This window comes from Physeter macrocephalus, chromosome 6, assembly GCF_002837175.3.
Source record: "Physeter macrocephalus isolate SW-GA chromosome 6, ASM283717v5, whole genome shotgun sequence".
NCBI lineage: Eukaryota > Metazoa > Chordata > Mammalia > Artiodactyla > Physeteridae > Physeter > Physeter macrocephalus.
In genome coordinates, this window is record NC_041219.1 from 79,414,246 (window position 1) to 79,439,500 (window position 25,255).

At 38.9% G+C, this 25,255-nt stretch overlaps 1 protein-coding gene across 1 annotated transcript in view; it reads left to right on the forward strand.

Annotated features, from left to right (window-relative positions):
• Nucleotides 1-14,656: 14,656 nt before the first annotated feature.
• The window catches only part of SYT10 (synaptotagmin 10), an 81,505-nt gene continuing 70,906 nt past the window's right edge, over nucleotides 14,657-25,255 (forward strand). Inside the window, exon 1 of the mRNA XM_024129188.1 lies at nucleotides 14,657-15,128. Within this exon, the coding sequence (XP_023984956.1) occupies nucleotides 14,978-15,128 (151 nt within the window). The 5' untranslated portion in view covers nucleotides 14,657-14,977. The remainder of the gene's footprint in view (nucleotides 15,129-25,255) is intronic.

Below are 25,255 nucleotides of genomic sequence, written 5' to 3' on the forward strand. Positions count from 1 at the left end.
ATCTTTACTATCATTATTCTGAATTCTTTTTCAGGTAGACTGCCTATTTCCTCTTCATTTGTTAGGTCTGGTGGGTTTTTACCTTGCTCCTACATCTGCTGTGTGTTTTCTGTCTTCTCATTTTGCTTATCTTTCTGTGTTTGGGGTCTCCTTTTTGCAGACTGCTGGTCATAGTTCCCTTTTTTTTTTTTGGTGTCCATCCCCATTGGCTTATGTTGGTTCAGTGTGTTGTGAAGTCTTCCTGCTGGAGGGAACTAGTCCCTGTGTTCTGGTGGATGAGATTGGATCTGGTGTTTCTGGTTGGCAGGTTCATGTCTGGTGGTGTGTTTTGGAGTGTCTGTGGCCTTATTATGATTTTAGACAGCCTCTCTGCTAATGGGTGTTTTTGTGTGTCTGTTTTCCTTGTTGTTTGGCATAGGGTGTCCAGCACTGTAGCTTGCTGGTCATTGAGTGAAGCTGGGCCTTGGTGTTGGGATGGAGATCTCTGGGAGATTTTTGCCATTTGATAGTATGTGGAGCTGGGAGGTCTCTTGTGGACCAGTGTCCTGAAGTTGGTTCTCCCACCTCAGAGACACAGTCCTGACACCTGGCTGGAGCACCAAGAGCCTTTTATCCACATGGCTCAGAATAAAAGGGAGAAAAAATAGAAAGGAAAGAACTAAAGGAAGGAAGGAAGGAATAAAGTAAGGAAGGAAGGAAGGAAGAAAGAAAGGAAGAAAGGAGGGAAGAAAGGAAGGAAGGAAGGAAGGGAGAAGATAAAATAAAGTAGGATAAAATAAAGTTATTAAAATAAAAAATAATTAAGAAAAATTTTTTAAAGTACAAAAATAATTTTTTTAAGTAAAAAAACCCAAACAAACGGGACAGTCGAAAGCCTAGGGTATATGGTGAAAGCAAAGCTATACAGATAAAATCTTGCACAGAAGCACACACATACACACTCACAAAAAGAGAAAAAGGGGAAAAAAATAATATATCTTGCTCCCAAAGTCCACCTCCTCAACTTGGGAAGATTCGCTGTCTATTCAGGTATTCCACAGATGCAGGGCACTTCAAGTTGACTGTGGAGCTTTAATCTGCTGCTTCTGAGGCTGCTGGGAGAGACCTCTCCCTCTCCTCTTTGTTTGCACAGCTCCTGGGGTTCAGCTTTGGACTTGGCCCCACCTCTGCATGTAGGTCGTCCGAGGGCATCTGCTCTTCACTCAGACAGGAGGGGGTTAAAGGAGCAGCTGATTCGGGGGCTCTGGCTCACTCAGGCCATGAGGAGGGAGGGCTATGGATGCGAGGCAAGCCTGCGGCTGTAGTGGCCAGTGTGACGTTGCACCAGCCTGAGGCGTGCCATGCATTCTCCCGGGGAAGTTTTCTCTGGATCCCGGGACCCTGGCAGTGGCAGGCTGCACAGGCTCCCGGGTGGGGAGGTGTGGAGAGTGACCTGTGCTTGTACAGAGGCTTCTTGGTGGCGGCAGCAGCAGCCTTATCGTCTCATGCCGATCTCTGTTGTCCGCGCTGATAGCCGCGGCTCGCGCCCGTTTCTGGAGCTCCTTTAATAGGCGCGCTTAATCCCCTCTCCTCTCGCACCAGGAAACAAAGAGGGAATATAAAGTCTCTTGCCTCTTTGGCAGCTCCAGATTTCTCCCGGACTCCCTCCCTGCTAGCCGTGGTGCACTAACCCCTTCAGGTTGTATTCACGCAGCTAACCCCAGTCTTCTCCCGGCTTCCTACTGAAACCTGAGCCTCAGCTCCCAGCCCCTGCCCATCCCGGCGGGTGAGCAGACAAGCCTCTCGGTCTGGTGAGTGCTTGTCGGCACCGATCCTCTGCGGGAATCTCTCTGCTTTGCCCTCCGCACACTGTTACTGCACTCTCCTCTGTGGCTCTGAAGCTTCCTCCTCTCCCACCCGCACTCTCCGCCCGTGAAGGGGCTTCTATTGTGTGGAAGGAAACCTTTCCTCCTTCACAGCTCCCTCCCACTGGTGCAGGTCTCATCCCTATTCTTTTGTCTCTGTTTATTCTTTTTTCTTTTGCCCTACCCAGGTACGTGGGGAGTTTCTTGCCTTTTGGAAGGTCTGAGGTCTTCTGCCAGCGTTCAGTGGGTGTTCTATAGGAGCAGTCCCACGTGTAGATGTATTTCTGATGTATCTGTGGGGAGGAGGTGATCTCTGTGTCTTACTCTTCTGCCATCTTCTCTCTCTCTCCTTACTGTGGTTTTGATTTGAATTTCTCTGATTAGTGATGTTGTGCATCTTTTCATGTGCTTATTGGCCATCTGTCTGTCCTCCTCGGAAAAATGTCTATGCAGATAATCTGCCCATTAAAAAAAATTTTTTTTATGTTAAGTTGTATGAGTTCTTTGTATATCTTGGATATTAAACCGTTGTTGGATATATCTTTTGCAAACATCTTCTCCCATTCAGCAGGCGGTCTTTCCGTTTTGTTGACAGTTTTCTTCATTTTGCAAGAGCTTTTAAGTTTGATGTAGTCCGATTTGCTTATTTTCCCTATTGTTTCCCTTGCCTGAGGAGACACAGCCATACAAATATTGCTAAGACCAATGTTAAAGAGCATACTGCCTACGTTTCTGGTCTTACATTTAAATCTTTAATCCATTTTGAGTTTATGTTTGTATATGGTGTGCAAAAGTTTGATTCTTTCACATGTAGCTGTCCAGTTTTCCCAATATCATGTATCGAAGAGCCTGTCTTTTCCCCACTGTATATTCTTGACTCCTTTGTCATAGATTAGTTGCCCATATAACTTTGGGTTCATTTCTGAGCTCTCTATTTAGTTCCATTGATCTATGTGGCTGTTTTTGTGCCAGTACTAACTGTTTTGATGACTACAACTTTGTAGTATATTTTGAACTCAGGGAGCATTATACCTCCTGTTTTGTTCTCCTTTCTTAAGATTGTTTTGATTACCTGGTGTCTTTTGTGTTTCCACACAAATTTTAGATTATTTTTTCTAGTTCTGTGAAAAATGCCCTTGGTATTTTGATATGGATTGCACTGAATCTGTAGATTGCTTTGGGTAACATGGTCATTTTAACATTTTTTCTAATCCATGAGCACAACATATCCTTCCACCTGTGTCACCTTTCATTTCTTTCATCAGTTTCTTATAGTTTTCCAAGTACAGGTCTTTTACCTCCCTACTTAGAGTTATTCTTTTTTTTTTTTTTTTTTTTTTTTTTTTTGCTGTATGCGGGCCTCTCACTGCTGTGGCCTCTGCCATTGTGCAGCACAGGCTCCAGATGTGCAGGCTCAGTGGCCATGGCTCACGGGCCCAGCTGCTCCGTGGCACGTGGGATCCTCCCCGACTAGGGCATGAAACTGTGTCCCCTGCATCAGCAGGCAGACTCTCAACCACTGCGCCACCAGGGAAGCCGAGATTTATTCTTTTTAATAAGATTGTAAATGGGATTTTTCCTTAATTTCTCTTTCTGATAGTTCATTGTTAGTGTGTAGATTTCTCTATATTAATTTTGTATCCTGCAACTTTACTGAATTCATTGATGAGTGCTAGTAGTTTTTTAATGGTTTCTTTAGGATTTCTATGCATAGTATCACATCACCTGCAAACACTGAGAGTTGTACTTTTTCCTTTCATTTGGTTTCTTTTAATTTCATTTTATTGTCTGAATGCTGTGGCTAGGATTTCCAATACTATGTTGAATAAAAGAGTGACCATTCTTGTGTTCTTCCTATCTTAAAGGAAATGCTTTCAACTTTTTACCATCAAATATAATGTTAACTGTGGGCTTATCATATATGGCCTTTACTATGTTGAGGTATGTTCACTCTATATCCACTTTGTTGAGAGTTATTATCACAAATGTTGAATTTCGTCAAAAGCTTTTTCTGCAACTATTGAGATGATCATACAATTTTTACTCTTCAATTTGTCAATATTGTGTATCACATCGATTGATTTGCATATATGAAACCATTCTTGCATCCCTGGGATAAATCCCATTTGATCATGTTGTATGATCCTTTTAATGTATTGATGAATTTGGTTTGCTTATATTTTGTTGAAGATTGTTGCATTTAGGTTAATCAGTGATATTTGCCTGTAATTTTCTTTTTTGTGTGACATCTTTGTCTGGTTTTGATATTGGGGTGGTGCTGTCCTCGTAAAATGAGTTTGGAAGCATTCTTTCCTCTGCAATTTTTTGAAATAGTTTGAGGTTAGGTGTTAACTTTTTTCTAAATGTTTGGTAGAATTCATCTGTGTGGCCATCAGGTCCTGGACTTTTATTAGTTGGAAGTTTTATTTAAATTACCCGTTCAATTTCATTACTGGCCATTGGTCAGTTCATATTTTCTGTTTCTCCTGATTCACTTTTGGGCTATTGTACATTTCTTGAAATTTGTCCATTTCTTTTTGGTTGTCCATTTTATTGGTGTATAATTGTTCACAGTAATCTCTTATGATGTTTGTATTTTTGTGGTCATGATTATAACTTCTTTTTCATTTATGATTTTATTGATTTGGGCTCTCTCTTTTTTATTGATGAGTCCTGATATAGGTCTATCAATTTTGTTTATTGTTTTTCAAAGAACCAGCTCTCAGTTTCACTGATCTTTCTTATTCTTTTTTTTTTTTTTAGTCTCTACTTCATTTATTTCTTCTCTCATCTTTATGATTTCTTCCCTTCTACTAATTTTGGGTTATGTTTGTTCTTCTTTTTCTAGTCCCTTTAGGTTTAAGGTCAGGTTATTTATTTGAGATTTTTCTAGTTTCCTGAGATAGGCTTTTATCACTATAAACTTCCCTCTTAGAACTGTTTTGCTGGGTCCCATAGATTTTGGATCATTGTGTTTTCTTTTTCATTTGTCTCCAAGTACTTTTTTATTTCCTCTTTGATTTCTTCAGTGATCCATTGGTTGTTTAGTAGCATATTGTTTAGCCTCCACATTTGTGTTTTGTGCAGTTTTTTTCTTGTAGTTTATTTCTAGTCTCATAGTGCTGTGATCAGAAAGGATGTTTGATATGATTTCAGTCTTCTTAAGTTTACTGAGACTCGTTTTATGGCCTACCATGTCATGTATCCTGGGGAATGCTCCATGTGCACTTGAAAAGAATGTGTATTCTGCTGCTTTTGGATGGAATATTCTCCTCTCTCTGTCTCTCTCTGTCTTCTGTCTCTGTCTCTGTCTCTCTCTCTCTCTCTATATATATATATATATTCCATCTTGTGTAATGTATTGTTTAAGGCCAGTGTTTCCTTATTGATTTTTTGTTTGGATTATCTGTATTGATGTAAGTGGGGTGTTGAAGTCTCCTATTGTGTTACTGTCATTTTCTTCCTATGTCTGTCAATATTTGCTTTGTATATTTAGGTGTTCTTCTGTTGGGTGCATATATATTTACAATTATCAAATCTTCTTATTGGATCAATCCCATTACTCTATGTAATGTCATTCTTTGTCGCTTGTTATAGTCTTTTTTTAAAGTCTATTTTGTCTGATATAAGTATTGTTATCCCATCTTTCTTGTTGTTTCCATTTGCATGGAATACCTTTTCTACTATGGTATTTCTGAAACAGGTAATTAAAGGCTTTTATTTCTGATAACTTGAAAGAAGGCAATAGGGCTAACAAATGACATACATTAAGTTATTCATTCATTCATATTTATCAAATGACTGTTACTGCTGGCACAGCACAAGGCAATTGGAAGAGAGCAGTAAGGAATGAAGAAAAGTTCTCTATGTACTAGAGTTTATATCAAATTAATTATTCAATTTAAATTATGACATAGAGAATAAAAAGAAAGCTCAAAGTCAAAGAATTCAGTAGAGAACAAAGAAAATAGGCAGAAGTCAAGTCAGGTAGGGCTTTACAGGCCACATGCAAGGTATTCTATATATCTAAAGCACAATGGGAAGGCACTGGGATGACATAATCAGAACTGTCCTTTTAAACAGTTAAACATGATGGATTGAAGATGTGTTTTCCTGCCCCTCTTGAAATGACACTGAAATGACGATACAGCAATGAAAGGCTATAAATCCAATAGGACAAAAAGAATAGGCGAGGACACAGGAGTTGACAAAAAAATGTCAATAACTTTACAAGATAGAAGAAGGTGGAGTAGTAACTGCCTTCCTGAGTAGAGGGAGCTTAAACCTCTAGAGGCAGATAAAAAATGAGAAAGTGCATCACCTCACAGAGCCTCAGAAAAACGCAAATATGAAGATACCTTGTACTGATTATGCAGAAGTTGGGGGTAGGGTGAAAGGCTAAAGAAGGTGGGGTTAGGAGTTAGTGTAATTCTCTAAGTGTCTTGAGGTTCAAGTCTCCACCCATAAAATTCTTGTGATCAGGTGATTACACTTCTCCAATCTTGCAAATAAAAGGGTTTTTCCCTGGAGATACGAAGTCTCCAGAAACAAGACAACAGGATTTCAAGAGGGCAGATTGAGGCACCAGAAAAAGGAGGGTTAAGTAAAAGCAGACAGACTTTAATTATTACCCCACATCTCTAATTAAAGATTAGATAGTCCTTCTCTGATATTTTGGGATGCTCCACTTTAAAGTACACTGAATCATCCTTCAGTGAAGCTCACTGGTTGTAAGCCTTATTTATGCATTTCAACTCCATATTATAGTGTTCTTAAATAGAAATAGAGAGCATTTACATCTAGTCATTTTTATCAGCAGACACCTGAGAAAATCCCACAACATGAAAAACAACAAATAAACAAACAAACAAACAAAAGTTATTCAGGGACACATAGTTTTTAGAGGCAGAAGCCCTGTGTGTCTCCCTTTGCCTGGCAAAACAATAAAGCTATCTTCTTCTACTTCCCCCAAAACTCTGTCTTCAAGATTTGATTTGGTACCAGTGTACAGAGGGGCTGAGCTTTGGGTAACAGTTTTGGCAACCATGAAGGGATCAACTTGGGGATGGTCCCAGGGGTGTCCCTGAAGGCCAGATCACCTTGGACCCTTGCCTGGAAAGGCTGAGCCCCAATCATACTCTGTCCACCATCCCAGCAGCTGGACTCTGAGGCCGGAATAGATGGTGGAAGAGGGACAGCCCTAGCAGCTGCACTTTTGCCTTGAGGATGTTCCTCTCTTCCTCCTGCCTGGACCACCCTAGACTTCCTCCTCCAAGAAATTATTCTGGGGAAGCAGAAAAGATAGCATCTTATGTTGTGACACCTCTGCCAGAATCTGGGTGTCCCCTCGCCTGGAAGCTTCCTTACATCCCTCCAAAGCCAGGAGACAAGATGCTCCTGAAAGGGTGAAAAAGAGCAATGACCTGAGCAGCAGCCTGAAGAGAAATGGAAGGGACCCTATGATGTTCTTATTACTAGTCACGCTTCTCTAAAATTGCATGGAGTAAAACTGTGGGTACATCACACCAGAGTAAGAAGATTACCAGAGATGAACCAGCCAAGCCTGTCTACAGCCAGTAAGCAGACTCCCAAGAAGCAGACATCTCACCCTTTGGGAAATTATCTGTTTTAACAAATGGAATGAAAGTTCTGTTTTCTTACCCTTTCTCATACCTTTTACTACAAAACTATAGATTCATATGCTGATTCTTTCAATAATTTTAACTGCTAGATATGTGGTCATCTTCCTATTTCCAGGTCTTTAGGATTGCCTTAATGGGTTTTCCCCATACAAGGAATGGTTTGAAAACAACTGGCTACAAGTCTCTCCAAAGTGCCAGTTCTGGACTGGGTTTCAGGCTTATTCCTAAGGGACTGAGATCTTAATCATATGAGACTTGGTTCTGGGACTTGGAACTCAAATATTCTAATTTGGTGTCTATTCCTCCAAATTTAGGCAGGACTGCACCCCATCTCAGCAGGAAGTAGTCAGAGCAGTCGTCACCCCATTCCCTCAAAGATTTGGGAAAGATGAAACCGAAATGGGGATTAAAATCAAGTCCCCCTAAAACCAACTTCCTCTGCCGAGTTTATGATTAACATCTCTATTATCCAAAATGACTGTTTCCTTTCTTGTCCAACATCTGTTCTCCTCAAGATTGAGGAGTATCAAAGAAAAGGGGGTAAAGAAACCAAGTGGGGCCCTGTGGGGCTCCTTGGCATGGAGGCCCTTTTGTCCCCCATTTCTTTGTAGGCAAGACTCCAGCCTCCATGACTTTCCCTGAGTTCCAACGGGCAGATTCAAGCAGATGCTAATCAAGAGAGGAGCAGCCAAGAAACCACCTTAGGCAAGATTAAAGGGACCAGAGTAGCTCATCAAGATTAGGAGACAGACCACCTGAGATGAGATTAAGAGAGTGCATTAGTCAGAGTTCTCTAGTGACAGAACAAATAAATTTCAGAGGTAGTAAAATTTTTGGATGGAAGAACCCCTGGATGATCATTTACTAAAATGAGAGTGTAATAGATGACAAGCCTTTTTTTGGTAAATCATTAATGGATGATTCTAGGTCTCTCATATGATCTGCATGAATTTTGGTTTATTGACATACCAGTTTCACAAAATGAAAGCATAGCTCGAAGTCCAAGTCCCTATTTGTAGTTTTCTTTTTTCTCTTTTCTATTGAGGGAATGGTATTCTTTAATCCACACTTTTGGTATTTTAATACTTAAATTGCTACAGTTCATGATACACTAAAATGTGGTGATCATTTCACAATATACACATAAATCATTATGTTGTACATCTTAAACTTATTCAGTGTTATATGTTAATTATATCTCAATAAAACTAGAGCAAAAAGAAGTTATTCAGAGGGAAAAGACACAAGACAGAAGCAATGGAGGAAAGTTAAAGATAACAATTAACATGGTCTGAAAAAAAGTACAGACTATATGTCCATGAAATGAGAAACAAAAACAATCAATAAAAAGTATGCATATCTTAAAACTATAATAGCTGAAATTGTAGAAATTTAATAGACAGTTCATAAAAGAAAGTCAAGCATACAGATAGCCAATAGGCACATGAAAATATGCTCAATATCACTACCAGAGAAATGCAAATCAAAATTACAATGAGTTATCACCCCACATAGGTAAGAATGCCCATCATCAGAAAGTCTACAAATAATAAATGCTGGAGAGGGTGTGAAGAAAAAAAAACCCTCCTACACTGTTGGTGGGAATGTAAATTGGTGCAGCCTCTATAGAGAACAGTATGGAGGTTCCTTAAAAAATTAAAAATAGAGTTACCATATGATCAAGCAATCCCAATCCTGGGCGTATATCCAGATAAATCTCTAATTCAAAATATACAAGTGCTGCAGTGTTCATAGCAGCACTATTTATAACAGCCAGGACATGGAAGTAACCCAAATGTCCATCAACAGATGAATGGATAAAGAATATGCGGTACATGTCTACAATAGACTACTACTCAGCCATGAAAAAAGAATGAGAAAATGCTATTTTCAGCCACATGGATGGACCTAGAGATTATCATACTAAATGAAGTAAATCAGACAGAGAAAGACAAACTTCATATGATATCACTTATATGTGGAATCTAAAGTATGATACAAATGAACTTGTTTATAAAACAGAATCAGACTCCCAGATATAGAAAACAAATTTATGGTTACCAAAGTGGAAAGGGGGAGGATAAATTAGGAGTTTGGGATTTGCAGATATGAACTACTATATATAAAATATATAAACAACAAGGTCCTACTATATACTACAGGGAACTACATTTAATAACTTGTAATAACCTATAATAGAAAAGAATATGAAAAAGAATATATATACACATACATATATATGAATCACTTTGTTGTACACCAGAAACTAACATAACATTGTAAATCAACTATACTTCAATTTTCTTTAAAAAAAAGAAAATAAAGTCAAGGAAATTTCCCAAAATTTCAACAGCAAAGAGTAGGGGGTGGTAGAAATGGAAAGCAGAAGAATAACAAAATAAAAGATTCAATCCTGGTGGTCTGAAATCCAACATAAAGGAGTTCTAGACAGATGCAAGAAATAGAAAGAAATAGAAAAATAGAAAGCAAAGGATTATCAAACGAATAAATCAATAGAATTTCTCAAAATTGAGTCTCTGAAATGCTCACTGAATATCTGTCAGGATAAATGAACAAGTGAACACAATGAAAAAAGAGAAGACACCAAACCTTCCAGAGTGATGAATCAGATTGATTAAAATGATCTGGAGCCAGAATAGGAAAGGACTTCTCAATAGCAATACCCATGCCTGCAAGCCAGAAATCTGGTCATAATCATCACCACTTGGGTGTGAATGACGATGCCATTCTCCAAATTAAGAAATATGGATAAGGCTCAAGCATGTACAGGAAGTTAGAATTGGGCCCTTATGAACCTGAGCTACTATAGAACACAGAAAAGGAATGTGGTAAAGCTTTAAGTAAATTAAAATGTAATATTTGCCTCTGATCTTCATTTTCAGAGTGAGCTCAGCTGTTCTGATATTTCCTCATTTACTCACTCTCTTACTTCCTGTCTTTGGGGTCAAGTAATATTTTAAATTATTTGAATGAAAAAAAATGTTGACTGCCATATCAGTAAACAAAGGGTGTTGCAGCCATCAAGCCATCACACTGCAGCCACCCCAAAGGTGAGCCTTTGAGGGAACTCAGGATAGAAACAGGATTCCTGCCATCAAGCAGTCAATCACTGCAGCAATCCTCCCAAAGGTGCACCCTGAGGAGACTCAGGATGGGAAAGCACAGGATATTGACCCCACATAGTTAAGGTGCATATCAAAGGAATGATTTCAATGAGCCCAGACTCTTGCATCTTCCCATATAGAGAAAAGTGCTACATTCTTTAAATTAAGCTATCTGGTTTTCTTTAACAGTAATCTTTTTATGTTCAGACTACCTGGTTTTTGTTGCAAAAACTCCTATATATCCTGGATCCTCCCTTACCTTTTCGGAGTGGTCCCTCAGAGTGATCTAAGATTCCTGTCTCCCAGGCTTGGGCTTGACTTCCTCAGAAAATCCACCAAATAAAACGTAACTCTCAACTTCTAGGTTGTGCTTTTTTTTTTTTCAGTCGATGATAGTTTCAGGAATGATTCACAAGTTTCCCTTACCTCAGGTAGATCTTTACCTAAGAAGATAACTCCCTCTCCTCCATATTTTGAAAGGGGTATGAGAAGAGGAAAAAGAAAGAATTGGAAAAGCATTGAGCAAGCAGGGAAATCAGGGAGTACTGAATGTCCAAAATTACCACTCAAGAGGCTAGTTTAGCTCACACAGGAATTCTCATAGGATCTTCCCCCCAAAACCAATTCCTCCTCTACTTAATGCAAAGGTCACTCAGAATGAAGCTGTGACAAAGACCCTTACAGCCTGTATTTTTTGACTATCAATGCCTCACATTCGCACAGCAAATGGTGTTCAGTAAGTGTCAGCCTAACCTGTTCTCCCATTCCTTACTACCTTAGCACCTCCTTCAGAGTGTTGGTGAGGAAGTATATGAAAATCTGTATTGCATGGTTTATTAGGCTCTTATTAAGATAGTTGGCAAAGAAATTTAAAGACTGTGAGTTTAAATTCTTGTCATCTTATCCTTCACCATTGAAAAAAAATGACTTTCAATGCAGTTTCTACTTTCCCAAAACTCTTACCTGAGCTTTAATAAGTGACATAAAATCCTGACTTGACCCACCTGTTAATGAACTGTGAGATGGCCTAAAGATGCCATCTCTAGATGGCCTAAAATAAATCAATACTTTATGGTATTAATTTTAGAAGAAAGCAAAAATATTTAAGACAAATGAATTCAGAAAAATGAATATCCAAGTGGAATTAACTCTGCTTGTTGTGGAAACACAGAAGTAGGAATAGTAATAAACAACCAAATAGTAGGAACAGCATAAACAAATACCAGGAAAGTTATTTTCAGAGTTTGCTTACTTAATAATATTTAACACTGAAATCAAACATAAGAGGGTCATTAGAGAGACATTCTACCTTACTCCACATAAGCAAGTAAGTAGTATAAAATCACTGATTTGGTCATCCCACACAAGAGCTCATATAGTAAGTATGAAAACACAGCATTACATTACAAGTTGTTTCATATGGGTCTGTCTAGAGTGTGGAGGACTGGAGGGCAAGGACAATTGGAAAGGGCCTTACTAAAATCTGTTACTTATGAAACTGAGCAGGACCCTGAGGGGCCTTCCTGAGTACAGAATCTCCTCTCTGCCCCCCATTTCTTGATTGTAGAAAAAAAGGCATTAGTCTTCAAGGTCTTCACTGAGTTCCAAAGAGAAGGCTTAAGCAGGTAATGATTAGGACAATAGAGTCACAGGACTGCTAGTTCCTCCTGAAGATAGATATACAATCTGATGTGTATCTTTGAGTTATTCTGTAGAAACTAAGACCCCCCCCCACCTAGGTGGAGGATGGTGACTACATGCTGACCACAAGCATGTAGGCCCCAGACTGGTTGGAACCAGAAGGTTGAGGTTTCCAAAACATCACCCTATTACCTCACCACCAACCAATCAGAAGAATGTCCACAAGCTGATCACACAACCTATGACCTTCTTTCCTAACACTGTCTTTAAAAACCCTTGCCTGAAAGCCATTTGAGCATAAGCTGCCTGTTCTTCTTGCTTGGTGCCCTGCAAATAAATCCTTACTTTGCTGCAAATACCCACTGTCAGAGTTTGGCTTTCTGTAACATGGGCACAGGAGCCCATGTTCAGTAACATCTTTAAACATAGTGGATATTCAAGATTTTTTAAAATGACAGTGAAATTATTTCTTTAGTCAATCTGATCTAAAAAAAACCCAAATCGATGTGCATTAAAAAAAAAAAAAAGCAAATGAAGCCTGCAGATTTTACTTTCTTTTAATTCATGATAAAAATAGTCCTAGTTTTACCAATTGTCCTATGAATCAGGTCAAAATGATTCAACTAATAAATGCTCCCTATTGGGATGTTATGCTGAATATTTATAGTAAGCTTTATCAGTGTTCTTACAGAGGAAATAATTTATCACAAACTGTCAAACAGTTTAAAATAAAACAACCTATTCTACAGGAGCAAAAGCTGCTGCCCCAAAATGTCTCCGGCATGTAGATTATTTTGAGCTGAAAACAACAGTACCAAAAAGACTCAGGAAGAAACTTCAACCTTCCTCCTAGCTGCCTAAAAAAATGTAGGTAGAGCTGTCCAGGAAGGGAGCTATCTTCATAGGTAACTATTGTACGAACTAGATGTGTAGACTGGGAGGAACCTAGCAAGGTCTGTTTGTTAAAATTTCTCTTGTCTCCATATGGCCACACATTTGTTTACCAAGCATTTGCTTTCCCATCTCCATGTGAATTGCCTTCCTCCCCTTCGAGGTACCAAACCACTACCCCCAACACCCTTTTTTGCCTTTAGCTGAAGAGGGCTTTTAAGGTGAGGGCTGCAGCCATTTTGGTGAGTTACTCATTTTTCCTGAGTCTCTCCCACTGTATATATGTTATATATATATTTTTTTCTCCTGTTGATTTGCTTCAAATCAATTTAATTCTTAGACCAGCCTGAAGAATCAAGATGGGTAGGGGGAAATTTCTTCCTCCTCAACAAGAACAAATTCAGGATATTCCACTTCTAAAGTAAAGAATCCTTACCTAACAAAGGTTAAATCAATCTTCAGGTTATAATATGGGATCAAACTCTGCCTGAAAACAACTTAAAAGTAATGTAAATGCATTTCCTGTAAACTTGTGGCACATGTTTATTAACATTATTTTGTAGCTTTAGCTCCATTAGTGATTATCACTCATTTGCATTAGAGAATTATGAGTCCAAGCCCCTCAGTCATCTCCTTGACTGAGATAAACACCTGAAAACAATTTCCTCAGGTTAAGCAGTAGTGTGTGTGACAGATTTGAAATTAACCCTCCTCCCCTTTAACAACTGTGGCTTGTCCTTTTCAGTATTTAAGTCACTTGAAAGGGTGATAAACGGGTTCAGGTTATGCAGTCTCAATTGGCAATTCCAGATTAGTGGACAGAATCCTAACTGAATATTAATACAAATAACATATTGTTTTGGAATCTCCTAAGTTTAATAAAGAAAAAAATCAAAAGGGCAATAAATTAAAGTTTGACTATTCAGTGTGTTTATGCATAAAGAAAAACTGAACTGGGTAATCAGTAAATGTACCTCATGGTGAATTTCACTACTAGTAATAAAAAGACCTCTTGGGTTGAATATTCTGTCCCTAAACAATCATAGTTAGAAATCATTTAAAAAATGCTTTCCTGGGATGTCTTCTTTCTATAGACATCTAGTTTTATTACTCATCTACTCGTTTTTTCAATTTAACTTTTTCAGTTTGTTTTCAGTTGGAATGACTTTTCAGAAAAGTAGAACCGGATAGAACACATCCGTAGTCACGTTGGAGGGAAGAGGGGATTGGGGTACGGAGGCTGAAAAAGGTACAGAGAAAACCAAGATTTCTCGCCCTCCTGTGCCCCCAGAAGAGCATCCCCAGCCTCAGCGGGACGACCCAGCAGGGGAGCCGGGCCGCCCCTCCCCCATGGTCTCCCCCTTCCCCCGGGGACTAAAGAAGGGGGACGACGCGTTCTGTTGGGGGTCACCGGGCCTGCGCCAGGCTGCGATTGGACGCGCCCCCGTCAGGCACCCGCCAGAAACACAAGCGCTGCAGCAGTCGAGGGCTTTAGTTTATTTACGTCCCCCGGCCCCTCCCCTCCGCACTCCATGCCGGGTCTCTCTCCAGCTCGCTTGGGCTCGTTCGCGCCGCGTGAGAGTTGGCAAAAACCTCGCAGCCGCCGCTGCCGCCTCCGCCTCGCCCCGGTTACCGCCCCAGCCTCTCCCCCTTCCCCCGAGCCCTCCGCTCCCGCCATGGGGCCAACTTGGGGCTCCTAAATTGCCGCCTTTTAGCTGCGCGCTCTCCGGCCCAAGTCCTCGAGGGCCGGTTATGGTTTAGGGCGCTAGAGGGGCCAGCACAGAGGTAGCAGGAAGGGGAAAGGACGGCTAACTGGGGGAAACAAGGCCAAACGATGAGTTTCCAAAAGGAGGACGGAGTGAGCAGCCTGTGCCAGAAGGCGCTGCATATCGTCACCGAGCTGTGCTTCGCGGGCCAGGTGGAGTGGGAGAAATGCTCGAGCATCTTCCCCCCGGACAGGGGCAGCCAGGGAGGAAGTAGCACAGGTAATTGGGGGAGGGCTCCGCTCGCGACCTCCCAGTCGTCTGGGACCCGCGTCCTCTCGGCTCTAAGCTCCCGGGTCCTGAGCCTTCAGTGCGGCGCCGGCGCATCTTTGGGACGCCGCGCTTTCCTATCATACGTCGCTCATTCCTTCTGGTCAGCTCCTGGCTACTTCCAGCGCGCACTGTTCGGGTTCTGTCTCCTCGCCTCTATCTGCCCGGCTTCTTCCACTTCTCTGGTCCACTCCGGACCCGCCGGCGCCGTCTCCGGCTCCCAGGCGCCTGCACGCCCTCTCTCTGAGCTCTCCCACGCCTCCGATCTCCCTCCCGGAGTGGAGAGACGAGCGCGAGCGGCGGCGTCCGACCGTTAGCCGAGCGCTGCCCGCGGGGGCCATTCGCCACCCGGACTCTGGCTGCCCTAGCTTGTCCCACGGGTGGTGGGTCGCGGCTTGGGGAGGGGGCCGGGCGGAAGAATCCGGGCGTGGACGCAAAGAACCGCGTTGGCAATGGGGCCGCCTTGGCCCCCGAGAGCAGAAAGGATCCTTGTAGGGATAACCCGCGGCCGCAAGCTGTCTAGCACTTGACAGTGTGCAAAGCCCTTTAATACATATGACTTTATAGGGCTTCACGACAACGTTGGCCCAACAGTAGGGATTATGGATCCCATTTTTTGACGCCACAGGTAAGGCTCAGCGCACATACAGATTTACGTGGAACAGAGGCAAAGGGTTATAAATCCTTTCTACACACGTGCTCATACACCCCCCAACACAGGCACCCTCCCTGCCCCTTCAAGAAACTTGGGGGGAAAAAACGGGGTGGGTTGGAGGAAACACATCGACCTTCAGAAATCTGGAGGTGGAAAGAAGTCTCAGGTGACAGATTTTTCTCAAAGGGGGGTGGGGAGCGTATCAGAGCCACTGTTTTGGTCATGCCTGGGGGAAAGGGTTTTTTACCACCTGCGCTATGTGCAGCCTGTTGTGCTGTTGACGCGGGCGAGATGGATTCCGGGAGTTGCTGGCCGCGTGTTTTTAAGAGTCCCTTGTAAGAGGGTCACTTGTTGCTTTGGGAGACGAACACTGGTTGGGGATTCTCGTTATCGGGCTGGAAGGTTATCATTCCTTCTGTAGGGTCTTGTTTCTTTCCTCTTACTTTCCCGTCATTTTAGTCACCTGGCGGGGCTTTGTGGGTTGAGGGTAGCCAAGGCAACAGGTAAGAGCTGGACCGTAGCTCAGTGTGGAACGTGACGGTGGAGAACTCCGTGCTGGGGAGGAGGCAAAGAGGGCACAGTTAGTGATCCCCTCATCCACTACCACCAAAGACAAAGGGAGAGGGGATGGAGGTGGAGGAGAGATGTGGTTTAGTCTTTGCATACCATTATTTAAGTGGAATATTTGCACTCTTAAAATTCTCTGATCTTGGCAATAGGAACCACGAGAGGCTTCTGTATGCACTTGGCAGAACCTGAGGAGATGTTGCTATTTGGGCCCTGGAGCGGAATGATACATAATTGCTTCCGTACATATTCTGGAAACGTAGACATTTTGTGAATTTTTGTAAACACAGCAGAGTCTTTTCCATTTGTTCATCAGGTGTTAAATTTCTAGGAATGTATGAAACTCAACTACTAGTGGAAGGCACTGGGTGAACATTGTGTATATGCTTGTCTTGTGTATGGTAGCTAAGCATGAGATAAACACTCAAAATAGAGTGAACTTAAAATCCTGTGTGGTGATTGGATAAGTTGCTCTGAAATGTCTTTGATGATACACTTGCTAAAGATAAGACTAAGAGAAGGAGGTGAAGTGAAAGAAAGGAGAGTATTTAAGTTTAAAGACCTGTACTTTCATCATTTAACAGTTGATACTGTGGATAAAACTACTGATTTCCACCACCACCCCACCACCACCCCTTGTGATCATACACCAAATAGTGGTTTCCTGGGTCTCAAATTGATTGATAATGAGGAAAATTTGAAGGCTGGAAAACAAACACTAGCTCTTAAATCTTTATAAATACACAATTATCAGCTTAAGGTAAAGCACAGTATATGAATTGTAGAAAGGGTTCTGAGCTTGTCCTAAGCACTACAAGAAGTAGTTGTAATCCTAATTCCTTTTGGACTTTCCCTTGGGAACAAAAAGTGGACAAAACATAGTCTAAAACAATTACATGGATATTTTTCTGCCCTTAGGGGAAAATATATACTATTCAAATGGGGTATTCACTTTAATATATGAATATTTATTGAATGGCTGTCACTAGAAAAGACATCCTACTAGGTTGTGTATGAGATATAAAGATGCACAAGACTGCTTTACATTTTCCATTTGTAAATCTATGCAACAATTAGAAGTACAATACTTTAATCTGCAAATAAACTCCCAATACCAATATATATCTATGAAACGGATCAAAGATTATTTACCAAATCTTTAATTATATTAATTAGCCACTCAGCTTCACTTTGTTCTTTAAAGTAAATTTTCTTATAACCTATGTACTTGTGTCCTTTATTAAAGATCCCTACGTAAACACACTTCCAGTAGGCGATCCTTCTACTCACTGTTTGTTTAATGAGAAACACATTACTGGTAGGAGGACATGGACATTGAATAGCACAGTGGTTTTTTACTTTCAGCACTGCCCAGATGGTGTCAGTTATTCTAAGGTTGCACTGACAATTACAAGCTTCCAGATTGTGTATATTTTTAGATTCCTTCAGATAAGTGTAGAGGCAGAGAAGTTCAGGTATAGTCCTCCTTTGGTCTCCATGGGGGATTTGTTCTAGGAGCCCCCACAGATAACAAAATTTGTGATGCTCAAGTTCCTTATATAAAATGATGTAGTATTTGCATGTAACCTACAGCGCTTCCTCTCATATACTTTACATCATCTCTAAATTACTTTAAATACCTAAATCAATGTAAATGATTATGTAAATAGTTGTAAATACAATGTAAATGTAATGTAAATAGTAGCCTGTGTAACAAATTCAAGTTTTGTTTTTTTTGAACTTCCTGGAATTTTTTTTTTTTTTCATATTTTCAACCTGTGGTTGGTTGATCCCATGGATATGGAACATGGATACAGAGGGTTGACTGTAATCCTAAAGTTATTTTACCTTAAAGAAGTCATGAATCATATATATAAATAAGATAGTCTCCTACTGTTTTTTTTAATTCCAGTAAGGAGCAGCTTCACCATTCTCTTTACCATTTACTACTACAGCAGTAGCAGAAGCAGTAGCAGTGTTATTGACTTGAGGATCAAGCAATTAAGTTGACAGATCCTATATTTTAGTAAACTTTACAAAAACTTAACTGCAGATGGCAACACTAGTTAATTTACTCTTTTGGAATAGTTTTTTTAGAGACATTATTGATGCCAACATTACTAGTACACTGGAAAGTTCATCATGTGCTATTTTTTTAGAAAATCAGATTTTTGCAGTCTTTTTGCCACTGATTCTCCCTGTCCCCCTAAATAGATAGATCACCCACTAAATTAATTAATTTATTGATATAACAGGACTTAATGCTATAATGCTTAGGGAAAATACAAAACAATATATTGGCCTTAAATGTGATTTTTCATACATACTGTGATTGAATATACATAAGAGTTTTTGAACTGCATTTGAGTTCATTTCTGGTCAGTCTTTAATTGCTTCTCCATATCCAAATCCCTATGAGGTTTTAGGAAACTTTGTTGCTTGAAAAGCAGACCTCATAAATGCAGCTAATCAAACCCACTTAAGATCATAGTCACATCACAACTGTATAGACCTAACCATAATTTAAATATTTTAAATAAACATTTAATTCATTAATGTTATAAATTTGCATTTTTACACTTTTAATTTAGTACTAAAAATTCTAAAATAAACATTTAAACAAATTATTCTAAATTCATATGTGTGTTCTTCAATTTCTTAGATATGGGAGCAAGTAGGTATTTATATGGCAAACACTTTCACTGAAGTTACTTGACTATTAAGAATGGTACTGGTACCATTAATTAAATGTTGTGCACAGTTGTTCAAGTTAATGTAAATGTAGAATTAATATACAATCACAGGTTATAAATCATTTATAAATCATTTACTCAATTACGAATATATGTAAAGATTAAAAAAATAAATTTGGCTAATTTAATATGATATTTGGTACTATACTTGTTACCATATTTTATTGAATCTAAGATACTATTGATTACAAGACACAACATTATTTTATATGATACCAAAAAAGGAAAAAGAAGGATGCAAATTAAATTATGCTTTCTTATCACATAGAATTTTTATTTTATACTTATGGAAAAACTTCTAAAAGTTAGACATAAATTTTTAATATCATATATCACTCTTGTACAAATATAAAAAGGAAAGCATAAAAGACAAATAGGTTAAAATAATTTAAAAATTAAAGTTTTGAGTCTGATTCTTCTGAATGGCATTTTGATTGAGAATTGGTGATACCTTTGTTTATCCACTCATTATTGGACTCTTTGCCATCAAGAATGCTGTCAAGACTAGTAATGATGCATTTTTTTCCTTGCAGGAATTCTTAAGAGATATAAAATCTAGTGTTGCTTTGCTCTAAAGCTAGCTGTACAGTTATGTCCAATGTTGGCAACGTTGCCAAACTCATCTGACTCAACAAAAGTTTGGCTTATGAGGGTTACGGGTCTGCTTCGCAATTTTCTCCAGTATTTTCTTCCAAGCCAATTTAGACTCATTCTGCGACTTCTGATGCTGATATATTTGCTTTAGCACCTACACAGAGAAAACTATGACACACTTACTTAATGGCTATTAGCAATTGTAACAAGCTTGTTATTCTTCATCCAGCTGCCTGGAACGTAGACATTAAGCTTGTCATCTTGGACTTTAAGGAGAAAGCAAAAACCTTTGAATAGAAAAGCAAAAATATGGAAGAAACCAGGATTCCAAACACCTGAAGCTGATGTATTTGCCCTGCTTTCTTATGCTGAGCCAATTAATTAAATGAGAGAGAAATAAACTTCTATCTTGTTTAAGTCACTATTTATTTGGTCCCTTATTGTAGAAATCAGAATTATGCCCCCATTATAATAATAACACCATATGAAGAGTATAAATTAGTTAACTTCGAAGATAATTCCAAATTTAGTTTTAGAGGCAGCTTTCCTCACCTTTCTCTGAATAAGAGTTGCTGGTTTGAGTTTTATTACCTCTTGTTCTCTGCAGAATGTTGCCATAAACATGGTCTGTCATCAGGCAACAATGAGGACAACCAAAGAAACAAAAGACTTGGAATATACAAGAAATTATAATTTCTGATTAATTGAGAAATTACTTCTTTGTACATTTTGAGAAATTAAAAAACTAGAATTTTAAAATTTAAAAAAATGATGCAGAAAGACACAGATAAAATTTTCAACTAAGGCAGTAGTAATTGGAATTGAGAGCATACAAATTGGCCTATGCTCTTCTGCATCATAGCCATCTGCATGGTTAATAGGTAATTAGACCTAACAGTATTTACAGTCCATAGTAATTAAGACCATGCAAATGTTAGACTTAGCAAAGTTCTGTTTTACTAAAAGATTCTGAGGAATTAGCATTTTTTGGCTTATTCTGTTTTCTGATGAGAGTGGTCTTTCCTGTTTTTTTCAGAACAATGTCACTTTATTTTGAGATATTAAGACATGATAAAAGAGTAAGATCTTTATAGCTACAAATCAGTCAGAGATATAGAGTCAGCCAACCAGACAGACAGACAGATAAGTAGATACATACCAGCGGAAGCAATAGTTATGCATATGTATGTAGTCAAATCAGAGTTTGAGCAATTTTAAACCTGATTATATTTGAGTCTAATCTAATTTTTGAAATGTTATATACTCTAATTCTTACCAAGATATATTTTGATGAATGGCATATAATGGATTCTTTTTAATTATCCAGAGACATTAAAATTTTGAGCTAAAGAGATCCTACTCATCAACCTTGCTCATTAAAATGTGCAATTTCAAAGTCTGTGTGGAGAAGGCAAACCATTCATATTCATCACCCTGGCCTCAGAATGGTTGGCCTCTTTGCTCCAGTGATCTTCTCCTCCTCTCCACCTTACCTCATTTCTTTTATGATCATGCTCAAACACTAGTCATTATGTTAAACAGCACTATTTTAGAATTATAAATTCAAATATTCTGAGCCCCAACGAAGAGCTCCTATGCTTTTATCTTTCTCATTTGGAAACTCCATTCAGTTTTCTACCTCTGTGTGAATTACCTGTCAACAAATATTGCATCATACTTACGATACATCATTTCATCATCGCAATCATTTTCTCCTTTGAGGTTTATCACGTTCTCCTGGGAGGGTAGGGGATGCTCATTCATGGATAAATTCATCTGCTTCTCTATTCCTACACCAAAGAAACTGAATATTTAGGAGGCTTTAAAACCAGGCAAACGAGTATCACTCTTAGTCTCCAATTTCAAAAGAACCCTCAATTCTGACCAGACATCCTTTGTTTTCCTATTCAATTTTCTCCTGTTCTCTAAAGTTCATATATCAGATTTTCCGCACTCTGTTTAAATATTCCAAATTATTGCCCAGTATCCCAAAATAACAGGCAGTTGACCCTGACTCCTATTTTGCAGAGAAAATTGTACTTACAAACAAGAATTCCCTTGTCTTTCTGCCTATACCTATAAACTTACCTGATTCCAGAACCATCCTCCTTTTCTTTTCTTTTTTTTAACATCTCTATTGGAGTATAATCGCTTTACAATGGTGTGTTAGTTTCTGCTTTATAACAAAGTGAATCAGCTATACATATACATATATCCCCATATCTCCTCCCTCTTGCGTCTCCCTCCCACACTTCTTATCGCACCCCTCTAGGTGGTCACAAAGCACCGAGCTGATCTCCCTGTGCTACAGGCCTCCTTCCCACTAGCTATCTATTTAAGATTTGTTACTTTATATACGTCCATCATTCTCATGATGTTGATTCTTCCAATCCAAGAACATGGTATATCACTCCATCTATTTGTATCATCTTTAATTTCTTTCATCAGTGTCTTATAATTTTCTGCATACAGGTCTTTTGTCTCCTTAGGTAGGTTTATTCCTAGATTTTTTATTCTTTTGTTGCAATGGTAAATGGGAGTGTTTTCTTAATTTCACTCTCAGATTTTTCATCATTAGTGTATAAGAATGCCAGAGATGTCTGTGCATTAATTTTGTATCCTGCTACTTTACCAAATTCATTGATTAGCTCTAGTAGTAGTTTTCTGGTAGCATCTTTAGGATTATCTATGTATAGAATCATGTCATCTGCAAACAGTGACAGCTTTATTTCTTCTTTTCCGATTTAGATTCCTTTTATTTCTTTTTCTTCTCTGATTGCTTTGGCTAGAACTTACAAAACTTATTGAGATGATCACATGGTTTTTCTCCTTCAGTTTTTTGATATGATTTATCACTTTGATTTGCATATATTGAAGAATCCTTGCATTCCTGGAATAAACCCCACTTGATCATGGTGTATGAGCCTTTTAATGTGCTGTTGGACTCTGTTTGCTAGTATTTTGTTGAGGAATTTTGCATCTATGTTCATCAATGATATTGGCCTGTAGTTTTCTTTCTTTGTGACGTCTTTGTCTGGTTTTGGTATCAGCGTGATGCTGGCCTCATAGAAAGAGTTTGTGAGTGTTCCTCTGCTATCTTTTGGAAGAGTTTGAGAAGGATAGGTGTTAGCTCTTCTCTAAATATTTGATAGAATTTGCCTGTGAAGCCATCTGGTCCTGGACTTTTGTTTGTTGGAAGATTTTTAATCACAGTTTCAATTTCAGTGCTTGTGATTGGTCTGTTCATATTTTCTATTTCTTCCTGGTTCAGTCTTGGAAGGTTATACCTTTCTAAGAATTTGTCCATTTCTTCCAGGTTGTCCATTTTATTGGCATAGAGTTGCTTGTAGTAGTCTCTTAGGATGCTTTGTATTTCTGCGGTGTCTGTTGTAACTTCTCCTTTTTCATTTCTAATTTTATTGATTTGAGTCCTCTCCCTCTTTTCTTGATGAGTCTGGCTAATGGTTTATCAATTTTGTTTCTCTTCTGAAAGAACCAGCTTTTAGTTTTACTGATCTTTGCTACTGTTTTCTTTGTTCCTATTTCATTTATTTCTTCTCTGATCTTTCCGATTTCTTTCCTTCTGCTAACTGTGGGTTTTGTTTCCTTCATTTCTTTTCCATTTATTTCTGATCTGATCTTTATGATTTCTTTCCTTCTGCTAAATTTAGGGGGTTTTTTGTTCTGCTTTCTCTAATTGCTTTAGGTGCAAGCTTAGTTTCTTTATTCGAGATGTTTCCTGTTTCTTAAGGTAGGATATTATTGCTATAAACTTCCCTCTTAGAACTGCTTTTGCTGCATCCTATAGGTTTTGGGTCGTAGTGTCTCCATTGTCATTTGTTTCTAGGTATTTTTTGATTTCTTCAGTGATCACTTCGTTATTAAGTAGTATATTGTTTAGCCTCCATGTGTTTGTATTATTTATAGATCTTTTCCTGTAGTTGATATCTAGTCTCATAGCATTGGGGTCAGAAAAGATACTTGAAAAAATTTCAATTTTCTTAAATTTACCAAGGCTAGATTTGTGACCCAAGATATGATCTATCCTGGAGAATGTTCCATGAGCACTTGAGAAAAATGTGTATTCGGTTGTTTTTGGATGGAATGTCCTATAATTATCAATTAAGTCCATCTTGTTTAATGTATCATTTAAAACTTGTGTTTCCTTATTTATTTTCATTTTGGATGATCTGTCCATTGGTGAAAGTGGGGTGTTAAATTCCCCTACTATGATTGTGTTACCGTTCATTTCTCCTTTTATGGCTGTTAGTATTTGCCTTATGTACTGAGGTTCTCCTATGTTGGGTGCATAAATATTTACAGTTGTTAAATCTTCTTCATGGATCGATCCCTTGATCATTATGTAGTGTCCTTCTTTGTCTCTTGTAATAGTCTTTATTTTAAAGTCTATTTTGTCTCATATGAGAATTGCTACTCCAGCTTTCTTCTGATTTCCATTTGCATGGAATATCTTTTTCTTTCCCCTCACTTTCAGTCTGTATGTGTCCCTGGGTCTGAAGTGTGTCTCTTGTATACAGCATATATATGGGTCTTGTTTTTGTATCCTTTAGCCAGCCTGTGTCTTTTGGTGGGAGCATTTAATCCATTTACATTTAAGGTAATTATCTATATGTATGTTCCTATTACCATTTACTTAATTGTTTTGGGTTTGTTCTTGTAGGTCTGTTCCTTCTCTTGTGTTTCTTGCCTAGAGCCGTTCCTTTAGCATTTGTTGTAAAGCTGGTTAGGTTGTGCTGGGCACCCTCAGCTTTTGCTTGTCTGTAAATGTTTTAATTTCTCCATGAAATCTGAATGAGTTCCTTCCTGGGTAGAGTAATCTTGGTTGTAGGTTTTTCTCCTTCATCACTTTAAATATGTCCTGCCACTCCCTTCTGGCTTGCAGTGTTTGTGCTGAAAGATCAGCTGTTTACCTTATGGGGATTTCCTTGTGTGTTATTTGTTGTTTTTCCTTTGCTGCTTTTAATATGTTTTGTTTGTATTTAATTTTTGATAGTTTGATTAATATGTGTCTTGGCGTGTTTCTCCTTGGATTTATCCTGTATGGGACTCTCTGTGCTTCCTGGACTTGATTAACTATTTCCTTTCCCATATTAGGGAAGTTTTCAACTATAATCTCTTCAAATATTTTCTCAGTCCCTTTCTTTTTCTCTTTTCTTCTGGGACCCCTATAATTCGAATGTTGGTGCATTTAATGTTGTCCCAGAATTCTCTGAGACTGTCCTCAGTTCTTTTCATTCTTTTTTCTTTATTCTGTTCTGCAGTAGTTATTTCCACTATTTTAACTTCCTGGTCACTTATCCGTTTCTCTGCCTCAGTTATTCTGCTATTGATCCCATCTAGGGTATTTTTAATTTCATTTATTGTGTTGTTCATTGTTGCTTGCTTCCCATTTAGCTCTTCAAGGTCCTTGTTAAATGTTTCTTCCATTTTGTCTATTGTATTTCCAAGATTTTGGATCATCTTTACTATCATTATTCTGAATTCTTTTT